At 42.6% G+C, this 21,575-nt stretch overlaps 1 protein-coding gene across 1 annotated transcript in view; it reads right to left on the bottom strand.

Annotated features, from left to right (window-relative positions):
• The window catches only part of LOC138164860 (leucine-rich repeat and IQ domain-containing protein 3-like), a 151,745-nt gene that overhangs the window by 63,270 nt on the left and 66,900 nt on the right, over positions 1-21,575 (bottom strand). Inside the window, exon 4 of the mRNA XM_069092780.1 lies at positions 8,990-9,152. Within this exon, the coding sequence (XP_068948881.1) occupies positions 8,990-9,152 (163 nt within the window). The remainder of the gene's footprint in view (positions 1-8,989; positions 9,153-21,575) is intronic.

Here is a 21,575-nt window from a genome sequence, read left to right as displayed (position 1 = left end):
TGGAATCTTTTTCTTCCTTCCAAACTAGGCTCAATGACACTTTCTTCAGGTGTCCTTTCCTGGTGAACCCAGTTGCTAGTGCCTTCCCCTCCTTGGTAGTATTTGTCTTGCTTGCATATGTCTATAAAGGTGCAGATTTTCTTCCCTATGAGAGTGTAAGCTCCTTGAGAGCAGGGGTTGTTTTGCTTTTGTCTTCATGCCCCCAAAGCTAAGCATATTTCCTTTAACATCGTAGGCACTTGATAAAATGTCTGTCGACCGGTGGCATCTTTTCTCAGAGCCTGGGTAATTCCTCATCTCCATTTCTCAGAGTACTACAAACTCTTTCTTCTTCAAGGGTCTAGCCTCCCCCTCTACTGGAATATCGTTCTAGCCATTGCACAGCTACAAAAGTTTTCTGGCCTCTTCTCTCCTCTGTGTCACTTTCTCCTATCCTTCAGCCTTCTGGCAAAGGCTCCACTTCCCCTCTGAGGCTTCAGAACATTTTTCCTCTTTATTTTCTCTTTGAAGCACTTGCATGTTTTCAAGGGGCACTTCATTCTCTTTGAAAATCTGAAGAGCATTAAGTCATTCCCCCAGTCCTCTAACCTTCTACTTTAATGGAGTTCCTAATCTGCATTTTTTTGCAAGTGTATATATTACTTTTCAGAGGCAGAAATATAAAGAGCCCCTCTTCAAGTTATTAGAAGACTCCCAATTGTTCTCCTTACTTGCTGGAGTTAACTCTTTACTTATGCTTTCTCTGCTCATGGCTCTTGTAAACAGCTTCCATTTTCTATCCCCATTGAGCCCTGGAGAATATGGACAGGTTAGCTCCCTTCATGTATTCTAAGAGCTCACATGTACAAAAAGATCAGAGCGTAATAGCATCGCTTTATAGAAGGTGCCTTACAGAAAATGAATCCAATCTTCTCAGTTCACTAGTGAGGAAACTAAGGTCCAGACAGGTTTAGTGACTTGCCAAAAGTCATACTACTAGTAACTGTTTGAGACAATATCTGAATCTGGGTTTTTCTGATTCCAAGGACAGTCCTCTCGCTACTACACTAAACTACCTGGGGCTGGATTAAGCTTATTTTTTTAGACCCCATAAGGAAGAAGTAAAAAAAAACTTGATGAGAATTGCAGAGAGAAAGACTATAATGCAATATCAAAGTGGAAAACAAAACTTGCCAGCCTGCTTCCTCACTGAATTCTCCATCACTGCAGGATTTAAAAGGAAGCAAACAGATTACTGCTTGTGGATGTCTAGCTATGAAGGCAAACTGCAGGACTTTGGGGTTAGACAGTCCATAAGCACCTACTATGCTAAGTGTTAGGGATACAGAAAGAGGAAAAAGAAAGCTCCTGACCTCAAGGAGCTCACAGTCTAAAGGGAGACAATAAATAAACCGAAACGTACAAAGAAGTTATATGCAAGATAAACAGGTAATAATTAAGAGGGGAAGGGACTAGAGTTAAGAGTGGTTGGGAAAGGCTTCCTGGGAGGATATGAAGAAAGCCAGAGGAGCCAGGGTCTAGAGAGGACGAGAGGTAGCCTTCCAGGCATACGAGGAAGGCAGAGACAATGCCTGGAGCTCAAAGATAAATTGTCTTTTTCGAGGAACACCAAGGGTCATTGAATCAACAAGAATGTCAGAGGAGGGTGTAAGTGCAAGAAGACTGGGAAGCTGTGTGTGTGTGTGTGTGTGTGTGTGTGTGTGTGTGTGTGTGTGTGTTTGGTGGGGGAGGATGTTTATGAAGGGCTGCAAATGCCATCTGGGGATTCAGGGATCCAGGAATTAGGTATGCAGTGATATATTTGAACCTGTGCTTTAGGAAAATCACTTTGATGACTGAATGGAGGATGGACGGGAGAGGAAGAAGACTTGAGGCAGTCAGAGCTGCCAGTGGCTACTTCAGTAGTTCATGGCTGAGATGTGAGGGCCGGGACCAGGGCAGTTATGGACTGAGTGTCCAGGTGCGGATTACATGAGACACTTTTTAGGTCAGAGGCAGCCTGGTTTAGGGGAGAACACAGAGCACTGAGTCAGAGGGCCTTGGTTTGAATCCAGGCCCTTAAGTGACCTACTCGAGGGTCTCTCAATCCAAGTCTCAATTTTCTCTTCTATAAAGTGAGTGACTTCGGTCAGAGGATCTCAAAGTTGCTTCACTCTTTAGATCTTAAGAGCCTTTGATTTGATGCCCCTTGTAATGCCAAGACTCTGGGGATCTGCCGAGACTTTGGAATCTGGTATTTTCATCTAGAAATTAGAAGGCTTGTTCATTCCCGATGAATCACGTCTGGCCAAAGCACTGCTAGACAGAGAAGGAAGGAAGGACAGGGCCGGGCTACCATGAATATCAATGGTCTAGGATGGGGGCATGCCTGGGAGTGTGCAATGGCTAGCAGGGAACATGTATGGAGAGGAAGAAAGGGCTGGGACAGGGATGGAATGATAATAGGTCACAGAGGGAACTCCAAGAGCTGCTCCATTTTCCTAATCAAGGAAAACAACCGTCCATACTGGGAAGACCAAAACAAAGATGGTCACTGAGAAAAGTCATGTGCAGGCAGGAGGAGACCTTTAACAGTGCTCCCACTTGGCCTAAATGAGCTCAAATCATCAGGATATGACCAACGACAACTGGGAAATTTCTGTCCAATATATTTAATATTATTTTTAAGCTTCATTGTGAGTAAACTTGAATTAACATAATTATGCTCCAGGTTTCCAAAGGAAACTCATAACCCAATTCTTGGGCTGCTATGACTGATTTTTAAGACAATTTTGGAGCATTGGGACTTTTGTGATCTTCCTCTGCCCCATCCATTCCCTTTCAGAACAACAAGCTATAACAGATCTGCCTGAAGTATCAGAGCCCCACTTCTGCCATTAAAGGGAAAGAAGTCTTAAAATAAGCCGAGGCTTCCAAGAGACACATGTAAGAGAAAGTGTGTGGGAAGGGAAGCCTGTGGTATTGGAGATCAAACAAGAGAATGCATTAGAAAGCTCTTTAAAACATTTAAAGCATAGAAATAAGGAGTTATTGATAATTTTATCAATAATATTAATATCAGCTTATTCCCACTTTTTATAAGGGAAGAAGAATGGAACAAGTATATATTAAGGGCCTACTGTGTGTAGGGCATACAGGTGGCTCAGGGGATAGAATGCTGGGGCTGGAGTCAGGAAGACCTGAGTTTGAATGCACTCAGACACTTCCTGGCTGTGCAACTCTGGGCAAGTAGTCACTTAACCCCTATTTGCCTTAGGTCCTTATCTGTAAAATAGGGACAACACAGAGAAAGAAACAGCAAACCAATCCAGTATGTTTGTTTAGAAAACCCCCCAGACTTTGTCATGTAGAGTCAGCGATGACTGACAACGACAGGGTCTGGTACAGCACTAAGCTCTTTATAAATGTCACCTCGTAGCCTCACAGCGGCCTGTGGAGAGAGGGGCCACTATGACCCATTTCACAGATGAATGGAATGATGCCGACAGAGATGGAGTAACAAGGCCTGGGGCTGTCCCCCTGACCCCAGGCACCCTGACCCCCTGGAGGCCTCCACTCTGACGTCAAAGTCCCTCTCCTTCCATTATCCTTCCAATGGAAGGTTCTTGGGCTGTCACCCAGATGGGCAAAGTAACTGGTTTTGTAAATCAGAGATTGTGTGCTGGGCCTCATGGCTCCGCATCCAGGGGATCACTGAAAAGGTCACTGTTAGCAGAGAGGCCAATGGGGATGCTGCACACGCCATGCCCTCCTCCCATGTGACTTGGTGATGGCAAACTGAAAGATCGGATGGTCTGCTTCTTCCTCTTTGCCCCTTTCCTCAGCATCTTTGGCTGCACGTTGATGGTGTGATGGTGTCTGGTGAGACTCTGCTCTGTCAGGGGAAGGCACCACGGAGACATCCCCCTCTGAGGCCAAGCTCCCCTTCTCCCCACTGAAGCAATGAGCCCTCCCTCACCTTCTCATTCATTCTTTTGCATCCTAGGTGCAGGGGGTGGGGGCTTCAATAATGAGAGAACAAGCCACAGGAATCTAGGACTTGAGGTTAAGATTTTATAAAGCCAACATCAATGCCTGGAGGAAGATAGAGAGTGCTTAAGCAATGACCTTTAGAACTGGTGCCACGGGGAAAGATGCACTTGGCAGTCTCGTAGCATCTGGACTGAACTTATTTGGGTCAGCAAAATGTAGGAACTGAGGGGAGTATGCCCTGGAGGTGTGGTGAAAGACAGGCATACATTTGTTCTTGCTTTACCTGTGGAGTGAATATCTCTGTGAAAGCTGATCAGCGATGAACATTTATGAAGGACCTACTATGTGACAAGCACCACACTAAGCACTAGGAATACAAAAAGAGGAAAGAGAAAAGCCCTTGCCCTCAAGAGACTCCCAGCTGGGGCGTTAGCTTCCCCCTGGTCAACGTGGGAGAGCCTGAGCTGATGGGAGTGGAGAGAAGTAAGAAGACGAAGCCCCTCAAGGGGCTATGGACCCTGAGAGGCAACATGGAGGCCTAAGACAGTGGAATCAGAGCGGGCTCATCACCCTCCTAGAGCCATCTGGACTAAGGCAGTCTGGGCTGGCTGCTAGCTGCTCCCTCCCAATGAGGGAGAGGTTACGTGTCTCCTCAATGACAAGCACTAAATACATATTTTTCACTAAATGAGTCGGTTAAATGGCACAGTGGATACAGCAAAGGACTTGGAATCAGGAAGACCTGAGTTCAAGGCGTCTGTGTGGCTCTGCTCCCCTCCATCAGCTTCAGTGTCTTAAGTGGCAAAGCAAATGCCAGGTTCCCTGAGAGATTCGAGGGCATCTCTTCTCTCTTCAGCCCACCCCTGCCACTTTAGGAGGAAGTACACCTAACTCACAGGGATGTGTCCTTAGGGATTAAATGAGATGGACTGTGTTCAGCTCAGTAGGAATCCAGCTCTTATCCATGGGCAATGCCTGGCCAAATTTTTGACAATGACTGTAAGCTCCTGAGGTCAGGGGCAGCCTTTGGCTTTTCTTTGTGTGTCTAGAGTTAGTAGTCCATAGCAGGAATAAATAAGTACTTATTGACTGACAACTGATGATACATGGGTTTGGCAAGTTACAGTGTGCTTCAGATCCTTTGAAAATTCTGGAATAGGGGTGGCTAGGTGGCGCAGTGAATGGAGCACCGGCTCTGGAGTCAGGAGGACCTGAGTTCAAATCTGACCTCAGACACTTAAGACAAAACCTAGCCATGTGACCTTGGGCAAGTTACTTATCCCCAATTGCCCTCCACAAAGCAAAAAAAAAAAGAAAAAGAAAATTCTGGAATGGATTGTTAGACAAATGAGTTCTGAACACTCCAAGAACTGCCCAACCCTAGGAGCTCGAACGGGCTCGGTGTAAATCAGTCAAACGAGACTGCCTTTATTTTCTTTTCTGACAGAGTTTACTATAGTGGCATACGAGGAAAATGCCATGAACAGAGTATAGTAAAACACTTGACAATGTCTCCTAGTGTTCTTATCGGACAGGATCGAGAGATAGGGACTGGAGGAGAGTGCAGTTAGTTGTGTTTGGGGCTGCCTGCCCAACTTAATGCCAAGCGTGGTGATTAGTGGACTGATGTCACTCAGTATAGACATCTCTTCTGGATTACCCATAAGGCCCTGCCCATGTCCATGGTCTGTTGTACATCTTCCATTTGGGGATATCAGTGAAGACATCAGAAGAATGCTTAGCAGATCTGGGTGGAATGTGCAGCTAAGGGACAGTTGATAAGTTTAATGCCAGAAGAAAAAAAAAAAGAGATGCAAAAATATTTCAAGAGTCTGTGTTAGGGTCAAACTTACACAATTTGCTCAAGATAAACACAAAACTTGCTAAGGAAGAGAGATAATTGAATTCAAAAAGACTGTCATGTAAAAGTATGGAATTGTGTGGAAGGAGTCAGAAGGAAGTGCATGCAAAAATGAGTCAGGGTGAGCGGGATCAGGAACACCGCAAAAAGCAATGCAATCTCACTGGCAGAGGAAGGGAGGCGAGCGCTCCATCGCACTCAAGCATGGGCAGCTGGCATCTGAAGTACTGAGTTCAGATCTGGCCATCACGTTGAGAAGGACAATGGGCATGCTGAAAGGGGACTACAGGCAGATGATGAGGAGACGAAGGGGTCTCGAAATGATGCCTTTGGAAGACTGAGTTAAGACACTGAAATATCAGCCTAGAGAAGAGAAAACCATAGGAAACACGATCCCTACTGCCTCCCCTCTGACTCAGGGCCATGGAGAAGTTTATTCTGCCTAAACCCACTGTAAGGAATTAGGAACAGTAGGTGGGAAGTACAGTGAGATATATTTGGCTGTAACATAAGAAGAAATTCCTTACAATCAGAGCAGCCTGAAATGAATAATCTTGGCAATGAAAAAACTGTGAAGCCAAGCAATGAAAAGAGGTAAATCTCAATGTTTTTACCTCTGCTTAAAAAGTAGATATTCTTCATTCAATCACAGCACTCAACATCCAGCCTCTGAGCAAACTGGAAGGTCCAAGGGCCTCTGCTAACTGTCCAGACCTAGTATCCTTTTAGGAGTCAGCTGCCCATTTTTCTGCCATAAATCTCTGCCTACTTGTACACATATGTGTGTGCACTCACACTTACACACCTGCATACACAAGCACACACAGGCATACACTATCTTCCCTTCATCTGTCCTGATGAATACTTTAATATCTGTACCACACAAAATGGCATGTAATTGAAAGTTGACCATGTATTGTTCTATAATTATTTCAAATGTGGACATCTTATCTCCTCAATCGATTAGAAGCTGCCTGTACGCAAGGGTCAAATTTTAAATATCAGTGTCTAAAAGTGTGAGACACACAGCAGGCCCTCAATATACAGTGTTGAACTGTGTTATGTGGATCAGTGTGTCCAGTTTTGCAGACAAAAGCTTACTGGGAAATGCAGATGTCACCCAAGCATCAGTCACATTGAAAAGCCACAATGAACCTTCAATGGGAAGGCACAGTAGCCAACAATATGTTCATAAAGCAGAGCCAAACCACTAATCCTAAAGCGCTTTTTACTTTAATAACTTTTAAGGACACCACACTGCACTAGGAGATACTATGGCAAACGGCCGGCACGGAGCGTGTCCGACGAGATGACGGAGTGCTAAGGGAGGCACTAAAAGCCCACGGGCCAGCCTCACACAGATGAAGGCAAACTGCGGGTTTCTGGGCAATAAGAACATCAGATTGACCAACGCCGCTGGGGAGGATCAGTTTGAGTAGCTTGAGAAGAGACTTGGCTTGGCCCCTGTGGCTGCAGCTGCAAAACAAAGGATGGAGGTGTCAGGTTTGGGACGGTCCAGTCACTCCCAGAGCTCAAGCTATGCTTTAAGCTACTCAGAAGAACAGCGACATCACTACCATCTGACTGTCTAATCGGAAGGGTACAAAGGCCAGTTCCTGGGAGAGTGAGCACACGCTCACTATCGTGAAAATGCGTCTGCCCACAGCTTCCAGAAGGCTGGCTGATATTACAGCAGAGCTGCTCCTCTAAAAATGAATGCTTACTTTGAAATCATCGATCACTCCACACAGAGCAGATGTACCAAGTGATCGCAAGTTGCAACAGGAGCACAGACAGGCCGCCTTGAGAAGGGATGCATGGAAAGCGGGGCGGCCCGGCAGCCACCGTCTGGAGTATTTTACCTTCCAGCCGGAGAAGCAGAACAGATCTCAAAGTAACAGACGTCTCATGGGAGCCAAGGTCACTAAAGAAGGTTCATGTCTAGTCCGGGACACCTAAGAGCTTGCGTCCTTGGCCAGATTAAATTCTGACAGGGAAGGAATCCGTTTTCTCATTGGTAAAATGAGAGGGTTTTAACTAAACGTTTACCATCAAGATTCCCATGAATGTGAAACTAGAGAAAATATGACGGATGGGCCTTGGTGAGAAGTGGCTGCGGAAGGCTGGGACAGGCCAGAAGCATCTCTCTCAATCCTGTTTGCTACAACGGATACAGGAGAAGGTCTGAAATGAGTACCTTCCTTTGCAGACCAAAGGGCTGAAGGCACAGCCAGGCAGCAGCAGCTGGGGTGAATCTCATTTCCAAAATCCCTAGATATGTGCTGGCTGTGGCTTTAATCTCTCAAGCCTTCAGATGCTTCATCTCTAAAATGGGAATCTAAACCCCTGCCTCCCAAAGCTGTGGGGAGGTTAAGGTGGAATAAGGAATTGAAAGGCCCTTAGCAAACCCTAAAGGGCTGTGAAAACAGCAGCTTTATTGTTCAGGCTGGAAGGGCCTTGTGCTTCTCACTCACAAGTTAGCAACAGACACATGAATGGTCCTAAGAGGTCTGAAGTACAGGAGTGTTTATGAGAATTGGGGGAAGAAGGGGAAAACGGAACAGGGCCATTTGGCCACATGTCTATTGGAAAGGACATTCACCATTTAAAGTCCTGACCAAGGGGGCGGCTAGGTGACTCAGTGAACAGAGCACGGGCCCTGGAGTCAGGAGGACCTGAGTTCAAATCCGACCTCAGACACTTGACACAATTACTAGCCTTGTGACTTTGGGCAAGTCACTTAATCCCAATTGCCCTCCAAAAAAGCAATAAATAAATAAAAAAATAAAGTCCAGGTAAAGAAATATCAGATGAGAGGCCTCCAGCAGTGAGGTGGATAAATAAAGGCTTGTGGAATGAGACTGCACCTAAGTAGGGCCAGTCTTGCTGGTGTCATCATCATGTAAGAATGCAGCGAGGATTAGAAAGATGGTTCAGAATTAATGCGCCATGTGATCCCACTAATTTTATCAATGTTTCTTTCCATGTCACTAGAATCAGAGGTCATATATTAAATATTATTTTTTGTGATTTGGAATTTGCAGACATTTGTTATTTCCCAGGGCTGTCTCAGGAGTTGGCCCAATAGTCTCGCAGCAGAATCTCAGCCCAGATTTCCCAGTGCAAAGCCCCCAAATGCAGACTCCCCACAGTCACCTTGCTTTCAGGCAGATTGGCCTTTTCTTCCTCAGTCTCTCTGTCTGACTTGTCCTCCTCCTTTGCTGTGTAATTTTCATCACTTTCTTTTGGTACCTTAATGACTTTTTTTACAGGAATAACAACAGGTCTCATTTGTAACCATTTAAAGTAAGGTTGTGTCCTACAAAGGGGAAAAATGAATTTTCAATTAATTTTATGAAAAAGAAAAAAAATATTCCAAATTTCTTATAGCATTTTATGATGTTATTTATCTCACGCTAAGTTGTCAGGTTACCTCATCTGACCCTCGTAACAATGCTCCAAAATGTGCTATTATTCATCCCCATTGTATAAATGAGGAAACTGAGGCTCAGAAAGGTCAGTCATTGGCTCAGGGTTACAGGGCTGGCATCTGAGGAGGAAGGACCTGAAGCCTTCAGCACATTCAGTCTAACACAGCGCTGCCCCACTAGTTTTTCCTCTAGGCCTCCTTTTAAGAAAAAAAAACATATATATGCACATTTCTGATTGCTGTCAGACCTTTTCCCATTCATCTGTGAACTGCTTGAGAGCAGGTTTCATGACATAAGTGTTTGAGTTCCCAGTGTCCGTCTCTATTTCATTCAGATGCTGGATCCTGAACAAATGTTTGTGAATTGTTGTTTTTGCCAATCAGTTCATAAATATTTTCCTAAGCACATATTATGTTCCAGGCACTGTGCTAAACACCAGGGATACAAAAAGAGGCCAAAGACAGTTGCTCATCTCAAGGAGCTCAGAATCTAATGGGAAAGACACCCACCAACCAAATACTGCAAAGCAAGCTGTACACAGGAGAGGTAGGCAGTAATTAATATAGAGGTGGCCCTGGACTGCAAAGGGATTGGGAAAGATTTCTTATTGAAGATGGGATTCTAGTTGGGACTCTGGAAGCCCATAGGGGCAGCTAGCTGGCACCATGGATAGAGTTCCTGGTTTGGAGTCAGGAACACCTGAGTTCAACCTGACCTCCAACACTTACTAGTTGTGTGGCCCTGGGCAAGTCACTTCACGCTGTTTGCCTCAGTCTCCTCCACTTATAAAATAAGCTAGAGAAGGTAATGGCAAACCCCTCCAGTATCTCTGTCAAGAAAACCCTAAATGGGGTCAAGAGGAGTTGGGCATGACTCAAAAATGACTGGAAAACAACAAAGTGATCCACTAGGGAGAGAGGAGGTGGGAGAGTTATTCAGGCTTGTCTGTATACTCTGAAGTTCAGGGGGCTGACTTTTTCCCCTGAACAAGGTAAATGATATGCTTGATTGATTAAAGCAAGACTATTAACCCATTGTGAGTTGCTTTCCTTTAGAGAAGCAGATCTAAGAGCCTGTGTTGGCCCCTACCCTGTGGAGCTGGGGGTCAGCAAGAGAAAATGTCCAGAACTGAGAGATAGAGGCTCTTGTCCCTAGAAGACAAGGAGGCCACCGTATCATCGCTGGACCAAAGAGCACATCTCAGAATAAAGAGGCTAAGTTATGGAGGGCTTTGAAAGACAAGCTGAGAATTTTGTATCTGATCCTGGAGGCACTAGGGAGCCACTGGCAGGCAATGAGTGTTGGAGGGGGTCTGGGTTGAGATGATCACAACTATACTTTAGTAAAATCCCTCTGGTGGCTCAAGGGAGGGCAGATTGGAGTGGGGAGACTTGAGGGAGGCACACACCCAGCAAGCTGTTGCAACAGTCTGAGCATGAGATGCTGAGGGCCTGCACCAGAATGACAGCAGTGTCATCTGAGAGAAAGGGTTATGTTTGTGTTATAGGAATGTACATTTTTAAGATCTTCCCTGTCCCAGGCTTAAGTGCACCTGGAGCCTGTGTGGGGAGGCTTGTTTCTCAGGAGATACTTTGTGATTGGGCAGTGGGTCAAGAGGGTTGTCACATTCTCTGACCCAGGAGAAGGCTATTATAAGCTCTGATGTGAGGCGTTGTTTTGGGGCTCATTTGGAGAAGTGTTGTGTGACTTGACCAGACGAGACTCTGGGCAGCCATTGAGAGCCCCCTGGCTTTGAAAAACCGAGATGTTGATGCTTCCCTCTCTGGTAACTGTGATTTGGTATGGATGTAATGGTTGGACAGTTAGAGGCCTATCTGCTTGATTTGTTTCTGTATGTATACTCTGAAGTTCAGGGGACTGACTTTTTCCCCTGCACAAGGTAAATGATATGTTTGATTGATTAAAGCAAGACTATTAACCCATTTTGAGTTGCTTTCCTTTAGAGAAGCAGATCTAAGAGCCTGTGTTGGCCCCTACCCTGGGGTGCTGGGGTGTTTGCTGCTACAATTTGAGAGACTGGGGTGGGGCATTATATTCATGGAAATTTTGTCAGAGGATCGTTACATGAAACTATTTTATGAAAATGTATTGGATAGCAACTGTTAGAGTATGGGTTTTTTTAAAATATTTTTTCCAATTTCACGTAAAAACTAATTTTAATCCTTTTTATTTTTTTTTTTAATTTTGAGCTTCACATTCTCTCCATCCTTCCCTAGAGTCCTCCATGAAAAAGTGAGCAATTTGCTACAGGTTCTGCATGCACAGTCATGTGAAACATGTTCCCATTCATGTTGCAAAAGAAAATAGACCAAAAAAAAAAAACACGCAAAAAATTAAAAAATGGGAAACATAGTTTGATGTGAATTCTGACTCCATCAGTTATTTCTCCGGAAGTAGACAGTGCTTCTCATCTTTGAGTTCTTTGGAGGGGTCTTGAATATCAGTGAGAAAAGATAGTATTCACAGCTGGTCAATGTGTGATGTTGTGTCACCATGACAATGCCCCCCCCCTTCTATGCACTTCAATCTGCATCAGTTCATGGAAGTCTTTCCAGATTTTTCTTTGTTTCTTTTCTTGATCAAATTCTTCATTTCACTTTATTTTCCCAAGTAATAGTATTTTATTTTTTTCAATTACATGTAAAGATAGTTTTCAACATTCATTTTTATAAGAATTTGAGCTCCAAATTTTTTCTCCCTCTCTCCCTTCCCCCCTACCAAAACAGCAAGCAATTTGACACAGGCAATACATGTACAATCATATTAAACATATTTCAACATTAGTCATGTTGTGAAAGAAGAGACAGAACAAAAGGGAAAATAATGAGAAAGAATAAACAAAAAGGGTGAAAATAGTATGCTTAGGATGACACCTAGGTCCTGAGTCTGAAGCATGGGAAGATGTATTTTTGACAGTAATATAGAAGTTTAGAAGAAAAGATATTAAGTTCTGTTTTGGACATGCTTGAATTTAAGATGGCATCCAATTGGAGATGTCTGAAAAGCAGTTAGAGATGAAAGGCTGGAGATTAGCAAAGAAGCTAGCAAAGGACAGATAGATGTGAGAAACATTAGCATAAAAATGGTAACAGAATCCATGGGAGCTGAGGAGACCCCCAAGTGAAGTAATACAGAGGGAGAAGAGAATAAAGCCCAGGACAGAACTGCAATGGCCAACTGTGGTCAGTGGGAATAGAAGAGCTGGGTTTAACCTCTATAACAGGTGAGAAAAACAAGCAAATGATGAGTGTCTGCTGTGGAGACTGTAATTGGGAGGAGCAGAGGAAGACCACAGAGCGAATCCATCAGTCTGAGGCTCTGAATAGACAATGATCTGATACAAGCACTGAACAGGAGAAAAGTAGCATGGATGGCACTTGGGAAACTTTGCAATGCTTTTAGTGACTGAATCCAGTGCTGGGGATACAAATAGCAAATGAAACTATCCCTGTTTTTAAGAAGTTTACACACTAACAAGGGAGACCATGTGCATATCTGTCTATAGAAAACATACAAGACAGTTTGGCAAAGGAGTCAATGAGAAGCAGTGGAAACAGGAAAGAGTGCATGTCAAAAATGGCTCTTGACCAGAGTGTTAAAGAAACCAAAGAGTTTCTAAGTGGCCCAGACAAGATGGCCATGCTTGAGCACGACATGTGCAAAGAAAGCTGATGGAGGGTCCTGTCTGAGAGGCATGGGCTCAAATAACTCTCCCCCCATTCTTTGTCTCGCTTCCCCACACACACACTTTTCAGACACCTTTCTGGGATCTTGATAAATGTCATGTTTGTACTCCTTTTTCAATGGGTGAAAGAACTCTTAGCTATGGTTGGGCTTGAGAAGGAAAGAATTGCTTCAAGCCTGAGATTAGGCATGGGTGGGAATAAAAGAATACCCCAAACTATGAACAGGATCAGGATGGGGTGGGAGTAAGTGAAAAGATTCTGTAGGTCATTCAAGTTCTCTGCAGAGAGGACATAAGGAGTGCCAGCTACACAGCCTCTAATCTTAAAAAGGGAGGAAAGGAGTGTTTTCTAGGGCTTAGGTCAGTCTGGCAGTGAGGAGTATCAATAAATTTATGCAGAAGTAGGGCAGTATGGATTCCCCTAAGTCTCAAACCAAACTAGGGTCAGGGGATGCAAAGGCCTCTTGCACAGTTGCGTGGGGCAGTTTCCTATGGCTTTGATTCAAGAAAATCATGGAATCTTCTCATCTCTGGTCAGAAGAAAGTAAGAATGAAGCAGTTTGAAGCTGGAAATGGGTTTGGAAGTCCAGAAATTTTGATTAAGGACAGGGGAAGAAGTTCTTGAATGTAAATATGTTTCCAAAAGACACAGGTAAGAAGCAAATGCATCTCAAGTTGGGTCATCTACCACTTCCCGTATCTCTCACTGTTCAAGTCTTTTGAAGAGAAGACAGATGATGAGGGTAACCCAGTTTTGTTATTTGGCAAGGCAGGAACACAAATAGGGTAAAACAATGTAAAGGGAAATTCATTTTAATGACAATTAGTTGCAGGTGTAGGAAAATAGGACTTGGCAAAGGTAAGGTTGTTGAACTTAGGAAAGCATGGAGTGACTGGACTTCATAATATGGAGAATGAATAGATTTAGAAAACATGAGGTAAAGGGAGTGACCATAGAAGAGGAAGCTGTGGCCAGAGTGAGAAACTTCAGAATTCTGACCCATGAAAAGCCAATACTGAGAGAAAAGATGACGATATTGACCAGAGTGATAGAGCACAGGTTCAGATCAGGGAAGCTGAGGAGGCTGATATGTAGGAGGCCATGGCATTGAAGGACACAGTGGCATGTATACTGTTGTCCCCATGTCAAAGCACAAGGAATGGGGTGAAAAAGAAGACTATGAGTCTTCAGGAAGAAGAGAGAATGACCCAGTGGCCAATAAGTTACATGGAAGAGGATGTAAGCAGATGCAGATATAGACAAGGTGAAGCTGTTTAGTGACAGCAGCAGAGGGAAGTCCTGAAAGTGGTCTTGAGGAGCAAGGACTATGCCCACTCCTTCTCCTCGTCCAATATGTTGGGAAGCATGGCAGCACAGAGATCGGCCCTATTTTCTTTAAATTGTGCAAGGAAGGTGGTAAGGGTATTGGTAGTAACAAAATGGAGAACTACCAATGAATCTGAGAGATATCCTGAAAGACATTATAATAGGAATTCAGGCCTGACGTGCAATAAATGGTCAGAGGAGAGAAAAGAATCAAAGACAAGTCCAACATCTCTATACTTGGAGGAAGCCGTGGTCTCATCACAAAAACAGGAAAGCTTGAAAGGGGGCAGAGTTTCCCCAGAAAGGAGATGAGTCTGCTTTTTAACAGACAGAATCTAATTTGAGGGAATATAAAATACTCGGTGACAAGCTGAGCTACTAAAGGGTCAGAACTAGAAGTATGGGCTTAGGACTGCTAGAACACTAAACTTAAGAATTTAGAAGGACCTTCACCGCAATTCAACAGCCATTGATTATACACCTGATCCGTATAATTGACTCCAATAAGGAATGAAATGAAAAGATGCAAAGCAGTGACCTTTGATCCCATGGGCCATTGAACCCATGACAAGGGAAGAAATAAATACAAGTAAAACAATACATACTAGAGTTTGGTTAAGTGCATAGAAGGGGTCAAAATGGATGAGAGGAAGGTCATAAGACTAGCCTTTATGGAGGGAGGAGACACCTGAGCAGCTTGAGTCAGTTAAGGTCTGTGAACAGTCCTCCCAAGCATGGATATCTCTTGTCATCAGCCCCATCTTCAGACTACTGGAGTCAATAAGCAGTTCAGTTTGTCGTCCTTGTGATTAGCTAGCTCAGCTTTATTCTTAGGCTGTATCTGCCCCACATGGATTTGCAGTGGAATAAATAATGAATATTAAAGCATCTTGATCCCATATAATATCCTTAATAAAAAATTTAAGGTCAAGTGACTATAATGTTAGTGCTTCCTGAGGCATATAAAAAAGTACTTTGGAGACCTACGTGGGGAATGAACCACTAGACGATAACATCAAACTTACAATATGAGTTCTAGTCAAAATAGTCAATAACATATTAGGAGTTATGCTTGACAGAGAGTTTTGGTCATGACAGATACTTTGAAATTATTGGCCTGTTTCTAATTAGAATTAGATATCTTCCTATTATAACTAAGTTGATGGAGAAATCAAATCTGTGGCTATAAAAAGAACAAAGTGGGTATTTGAAGAACCTTTTTAAAAGGTCTGAAGTATTATGTCTTTCAACAATACTGAAATGACATTTCAGTTTCACTTCAACTGAGTTCAATTAGAAAAAAATACCAAATGCAAGTCAGTCATCATGACAAAAATTTAAAAGGAACATTAAAGCAGTGAGTAGTATTAATGGGATGGGGAAAAAATTTACAAAGAAACTAAACATGTAAAAGAAAAATGAAAGTGTAAATGAGTGTGGGGGTGGGGTATGTGGTTGATGACGTCACATGAAGCAGCATGAAGTCTTAGCTAGAGGGGAAGCCCTGGCAGTTCCTACCATCCCAGCTCTGTGACTGTGGGGAAATCGCTGGACTTCCTAACCCTCCAGGCAACTTTCTAAACCTTCAAGTTATAGACAAGTAAGCAACACAAGGAATTCCAAACAAATGAAATGACAGGCCTGGAAGAAATCAGTCAATAGCTAAAGAATAAACAAAGGAATGAATGAATAAATGGATGAGTGGATGCATATACAGATAAATAAGTAATAAACAGAAGTAATTAATTTAAAAGGAAAGGAAGATTTGTTAATGCTGGAGATTAGGAAAGTAGCTAAATATAAACACTTATCAGCTAATCAATCAACAAGCATTATTAAGCATTTCCTTTGAGCCAGAAACTGTTGCAGGAGCAGGAAATGCCAACAGGAAGACGTGCCAGGCCCAGCCTTGGAGGTTCTCCCTTGGGACTAGCATTTATCTGCTTCAGTCAGGACTTGCATGGCAGGCTCCCCAGCACCCACCACCCCAACCACATTAAGAGACTTTTACTACTGATGCTTTAAATGTGTGAGCAGGGGCAGTAAGTGCCACTTAAACGTAAAAAGGTTCAAGCAGCCCAGATTTATTGTTTAATGCGCATAGAAAATGACCAGAACTTTAAAAGGCTGTTCGTTGTATGAAGAGCCCCATGAATAGTTTGAGGATTAGGGACTCAGCACTGGAATCAAATGGAGACCAAGCCTGCCTTTCTCCTATCACTGACAATAGTCCTGACCCTCCTCCCTCATACCTGGTGTTCCCAAGGCAAAGGAAATGCCACTGAAATGTTCCGAACCATTCTACTAGAACGTTGTTAGGTCAATTCCGTGGACCCAAGCTGCTGGAAGACAGTTGAGTGAGGGGTCCGAGGCTCGCCTGCTCCTCGCAGCACCAAGCTGCACTGGATACTTCACTGAGAAAATAAAGGCCAGCTGTGTGACCTCCTTCTTGTCTCTTGTACACCCCAAAACCCCATGCACTTACCACCCCCCATTCTCTATTCTTTTGTTCCAGTCTCTAATTCCTCTATTTGAGTACACTGTCCATTCAGGATAGTGACCATTTCCCAGACAAATTTGGGTGTGTGTGTGTGTGTGTGTGTGTGTGTGTGTGTGTGTGTGTGTTGGGGGGGAGGGTGCTTTGCTATTGACTGACTCTCCTTTCCCATCTGGCTCTCACTCCTCAATCCTGTGTCGTCTGGCTGCAGTCTCCAAGTACACCAACAGTCTCTTTCCTTCTAAATGCAGTGACCTTTCTCCATTCTCCTTCCTGCTTGTTCTTGGCAGATTTCTTTCTGGAAACCCTCTCTCCCTACATTTTCAAGACAGAGCTTTGCCTTAGTTCTCTCCTTTGTCACACTCCTTTTCTGTGTCATGTCCTGTTCCTGGGTCTCTCACGAGATTTTGTCCATTTCCAAACACTCTTGTCATGACATCCCCAGTTCTCATCTGGCCGGCCGCCACCTCCAGTCCCACATCCCCAGTTCCATCTAGATGCTCACTGTCACCTCCACCTCAGTGTGACTGACACAGAACTCATGACTTTTCAAAGCTAGACTTACTCCTCTTTCAAACATCCCCTTTTCTGCTGAAGGACCCGCACGATTCTGACCCCAGATTTTCAACAGAGGAGTCCATCTGCACTCTTGAGGTCATTCTTGCCAGTTCTACTCCATAACATTGGTTGACTCCAGCCCCCATTCTCTCTATTCATACCCAAACCACCCTAGTTTCTACCTGCATTATCTTTTGCCCTAAGCCTAAATTCCACTCAGCTGTCAAATGGAACTTCTTAAAGTCCAGGTCTGATGCCTTCAGACCCACACCTAGAGGTCTCAGGGTGCCACTAGTTTACTACAAAGGAGGAAATTCAGTACATTCTAGTGGTTCTATTACTATACTTCCAGAATCAAGTTAAAATTTTGTGTTTGATATTCAAAGCCCTTTTGAACCTGTCCCAATTTGTTTACACCTCCCCCCACAAGCTCCTTCTCAAGACACTCCACTCCCCTAATTCTTGTATTTTCACTGGTTTTCCCCCATTTCTGGAATGTACCCCACCCCGATCTCTACCTCTTGGCTTCCCAGGCTTCCTTCATGCCTTAGCTAAAGTCTCACATTCTCTAATAAGCTTTTTTAAGCCCCCTTAATACTAAGACTTTTCCTCTGTTGATTATCTATTATTTATCCTCTATCTTGTCTCATAAAGTTGTTTGTTTGCATGTTGTTTCCCAATGGAAGTATGAGACGTTTGAGGGCAGGACTGTTTTTTTTGCCCTCTCCCCCCTTTTCATCCCTAGGGCTTAGCACAGTATCTGATATAGTAAGTGCTAATCAGTGCTTTTTGACTGATCAAATTACTATGTTACTTCTCTTCTCAAAAAGTTTGGGAATACAACTCATCCCCCAACTGATAAATAGTCAAGAGTTATGAACAGGCTGTTTTAAGACAAAGAAATCAAGGCTATCTAGAGTCATATGAAAAAATGCTCTAAATCACTACTGATGAGAGAAAGGCAAATTACCATGACTCTGAGGTACAACCTCACACCTATCAGATCTGCTAATATGACAAAAAAGGAAAAGTATGAATGTTGGGAGAGAGATGGAAAAAAGTCGGGACACTAATGAACTGTTTGGTGGAGTTGTGAACTGATCCAACCATTCTGGGGAGCAATTTGGAACTATGACCAATGGTCTCTAAAAAACTGTGCATACCCTTTGATTCAGCAATACTTCTGCTAGGTCTATACCCTCATTTCATGGAGGCTAAGAATTGCAAATCAAGGAGACAGCCATCAATTAGGGAATGGCTAGACAAGCTATGGTATAAGGTCAAAATGGAATATCACCATGCCATAAAAAATGAAACAAGATGATTTCAGAAAAACCTGGAAAGACTTACATGAACCAATGCATAGTGAAATGAGCAGAACTAGGAGAACATTGTACACAGTAACAGCAATATTGTTTGATGAAGAATTGTTAATGACTTAGCTATTCTCAGCAATACAATGATCCAAGAAAATCCCAAAGGAGTCATGATGAAGCAAGTTATCCACCTCCAGAGAAAGAACTGATATTCTTTTAATACAGACTGAAGGGGGTGGTTAGGTGGCTCAGTGAGCAAGAGTGCCAGCCCCAGAGTTGGGAGGATCTGGGATCAGCTCTGGCCTCATATTCTTAACATCCACACAAAAAACTGGCCGCGTAACCTTGAGCAAGGTTAACTTACTTAACCCCAATTGCTTTAAAAAAAATATGCAGACTGAAGCAGGTTATTTTTCACTTTTTTTCTTTCATTCTTTTTCTTTTAAGTCTTCTGATACAAAACGACTAACATGGAAATGTTTTGTGTGATAGCACATATATAACCTATCATTTACCATCATGGGGTAGGGTAAGGGACAGAGGTAGAATTTGGAAATAAGAATTTTTTAAAAATGTTAAAAACATGTTTTAACATGTAATTGGGGGGAAATAAAAGATATATACATACATTTTTTTTTAAGTTTGGGTGATTCCTTATTGCTTGTACGAAAAATACAAACTCATCTCCTTAAAATTTATGCCAATCAAGTTCCAAAATACCTTTCCAGGCTTGTTAATCATTATTATTCTTCAGGCATCCTATATTTCAGGCAAACTGGCCTTCTGTGATCTCTACATAACATTAAATTTTCCATATCCAGACTTTTTCACAGAAGATCACTAATACCTGGAATATATTCCCAATCCACCTCTATTTCTTAAAATCCCTGTATTCTTTCAATCAATTAATCAGTCAGCTTTTTAAAAATGGCTATGATGTACCAGGTTCTATGCTAGGTGCTAGAAACAAAAAGGAAAGTTCCTCTTCCGTGAAAAAGCTCATGGACTTTTGGGAGAACCAGTAAACACACAAACATATACATATTTGTGTAAGCATTAGAGTAAACAAATATGAGATCAATTTCAGGAGCTGCTAGCAGCTGGAAGGATCAGGAAGTGGCCCTGCAGGAGGCGGCTCTGGAGTGTTAAAGGAATCTGGCAGTGCTAAGATGTGGCGGTGGAGAGGGAGGCCGCTTAAAGCCTGGGCAGCCTTCACAAATGAGGAGATGGGAGATGCGACGTCATATGCTGGGGAAAACTGGAAAGAGTGAGAATAGTGTATAATTAATCTGAATAGACAGGCTAGATTCAGATTGTAAAAGGCTTTCAAGGCCAAAAAAAGGATGTTTTTTTTTTCTTTTAAACTAAGGGCAATAAAGAGCTTTTGGAGCATTTTGGTCAGGGAATGACATCGTTGGTTCCATTTGTCACTTCAGGCAGTAATCATTAAAGTGATTCAGTACTGTTCAATAAGTAGGTGATCAGTGGAAAAGACTGGGCAGGTATGAGAATATAGCTTGATAATGTTTGAAAAGCACAAAGCCCCCAGTTATTAGAAAGGATTCACTATTTGGGGGAGAAAATCTACGAGGAAAATAGGACACTGGTATGGAAGAAATTAGGTTTAGATTAACACCACATTATATAGCAAGGAAACCTTCAAATGCATGCAGGTCTAGAATTAAACAAGGACATCATAAACAAATTAGAGGAGCAAAATAGAAAAATACTTGTTAAGATGTATGGAGGCGAAAGATTTGGAACTGACCAACGATAGAGAGGATCACAACAGACAGGATGAACAATTTTATTTACATAAAACTTAAAAGTTCACACACAAACCAATATAATGTCATTACAAATGGAAGGGAGAAAGGTAAATGGGTGAAATATCTTTACAGTAAGTTTTGTTGATAACGATTGCTTATATAAGATATTAGGAATTGATTCAAATCTATTAAACGAAAACCCCAAATTTACTAAGCCAAGAGAGATTAATAGAAAAAAAAATAAAAAATATGAACAGAGTTGTAAAAAGGAAGAAATTGAAGTTATCAATAAAGCATATGAAAAGTATGCTCTAAATGACTAATCATTAGAGAAATTTAAATTAAAGCAACCTCACATCCATCAGGCTGGCAAAGAGGACAAAAGCAGAAAATGACAAACGTTGGCAGGGGAGCATGAAAACAGGAACATTGATGCTCTGTTGTCCAAGCTACAAACTGGTTCAGTCATTCTGGAAAGTCATTTCGAACCATTCCCCAAAGAGTCAGTAAATTGTACATGCCTTTTGTCCTAACAACACTATTAGTAGGTCTATACCCCAAAGATATCAAAGAAAGAAAGAAAGGACCTATGCGTACAAAAATCTTCATAGCAACTCTTTTCATGGTAGCCAAAAATTGGAAACTATGGGGAATGTCCTCTTATTAAGGATCACTAAGTAAATTGTGGTACATGAATATTATGCCATGCCTCAGAAATGACCAGACGGCTACAGAGGAAACTCAGAAGGCTTTCCTGAAGCAATCAGGAGAGCAAAATGAGCAAACTAGGAGAACAATTTATATAAGGATTACCATATTGTATGTAGAGCCAAACATTTTGGAAAGATTTTAGAATGCTGATCAAAGCAAGAATAAACCAAGAGTCCTGAAGACGAGATGAATCACATCCTTCATCTCCTGTCAGAGATGACAGACTTAAAAACTAGAGATGCATTTTGAGGAAAAGACTACATGGACTATGAACGTTCATGATGATGGTTGTAGTGTTTATTTTCTTGTTGTTTTGGTTTGGGGAGACAATGGAAAGAACAGTTTTTAATTTATGTAAAATAAATATATTTTTAAAAATAATTACCTTCCACACCACAAAAAAGAAACAAACAAACAAACCCCCAAA

This window comes from Petaurus breviceps, unplaced genomic scaffold (assembly GCF_028583685.1).
Source record: "Petaurus breviceps papuanus isolate PSGF00001 unplaced genomic scaffold, PetGlider_PUasm1.0 207, whole genome shotgun sequence".
Classification (NCBI taxonomy): Eukaryota; Metazoa; Chordata; class Mammalia; order Diprotodontia; family Petauridae; genus Petaurus; species Petaurus breviceps.
Note: the sequence above shows the minus strand (reverse complement) of the source record. Positions and strands in the feature narration are given on the sequence as shown.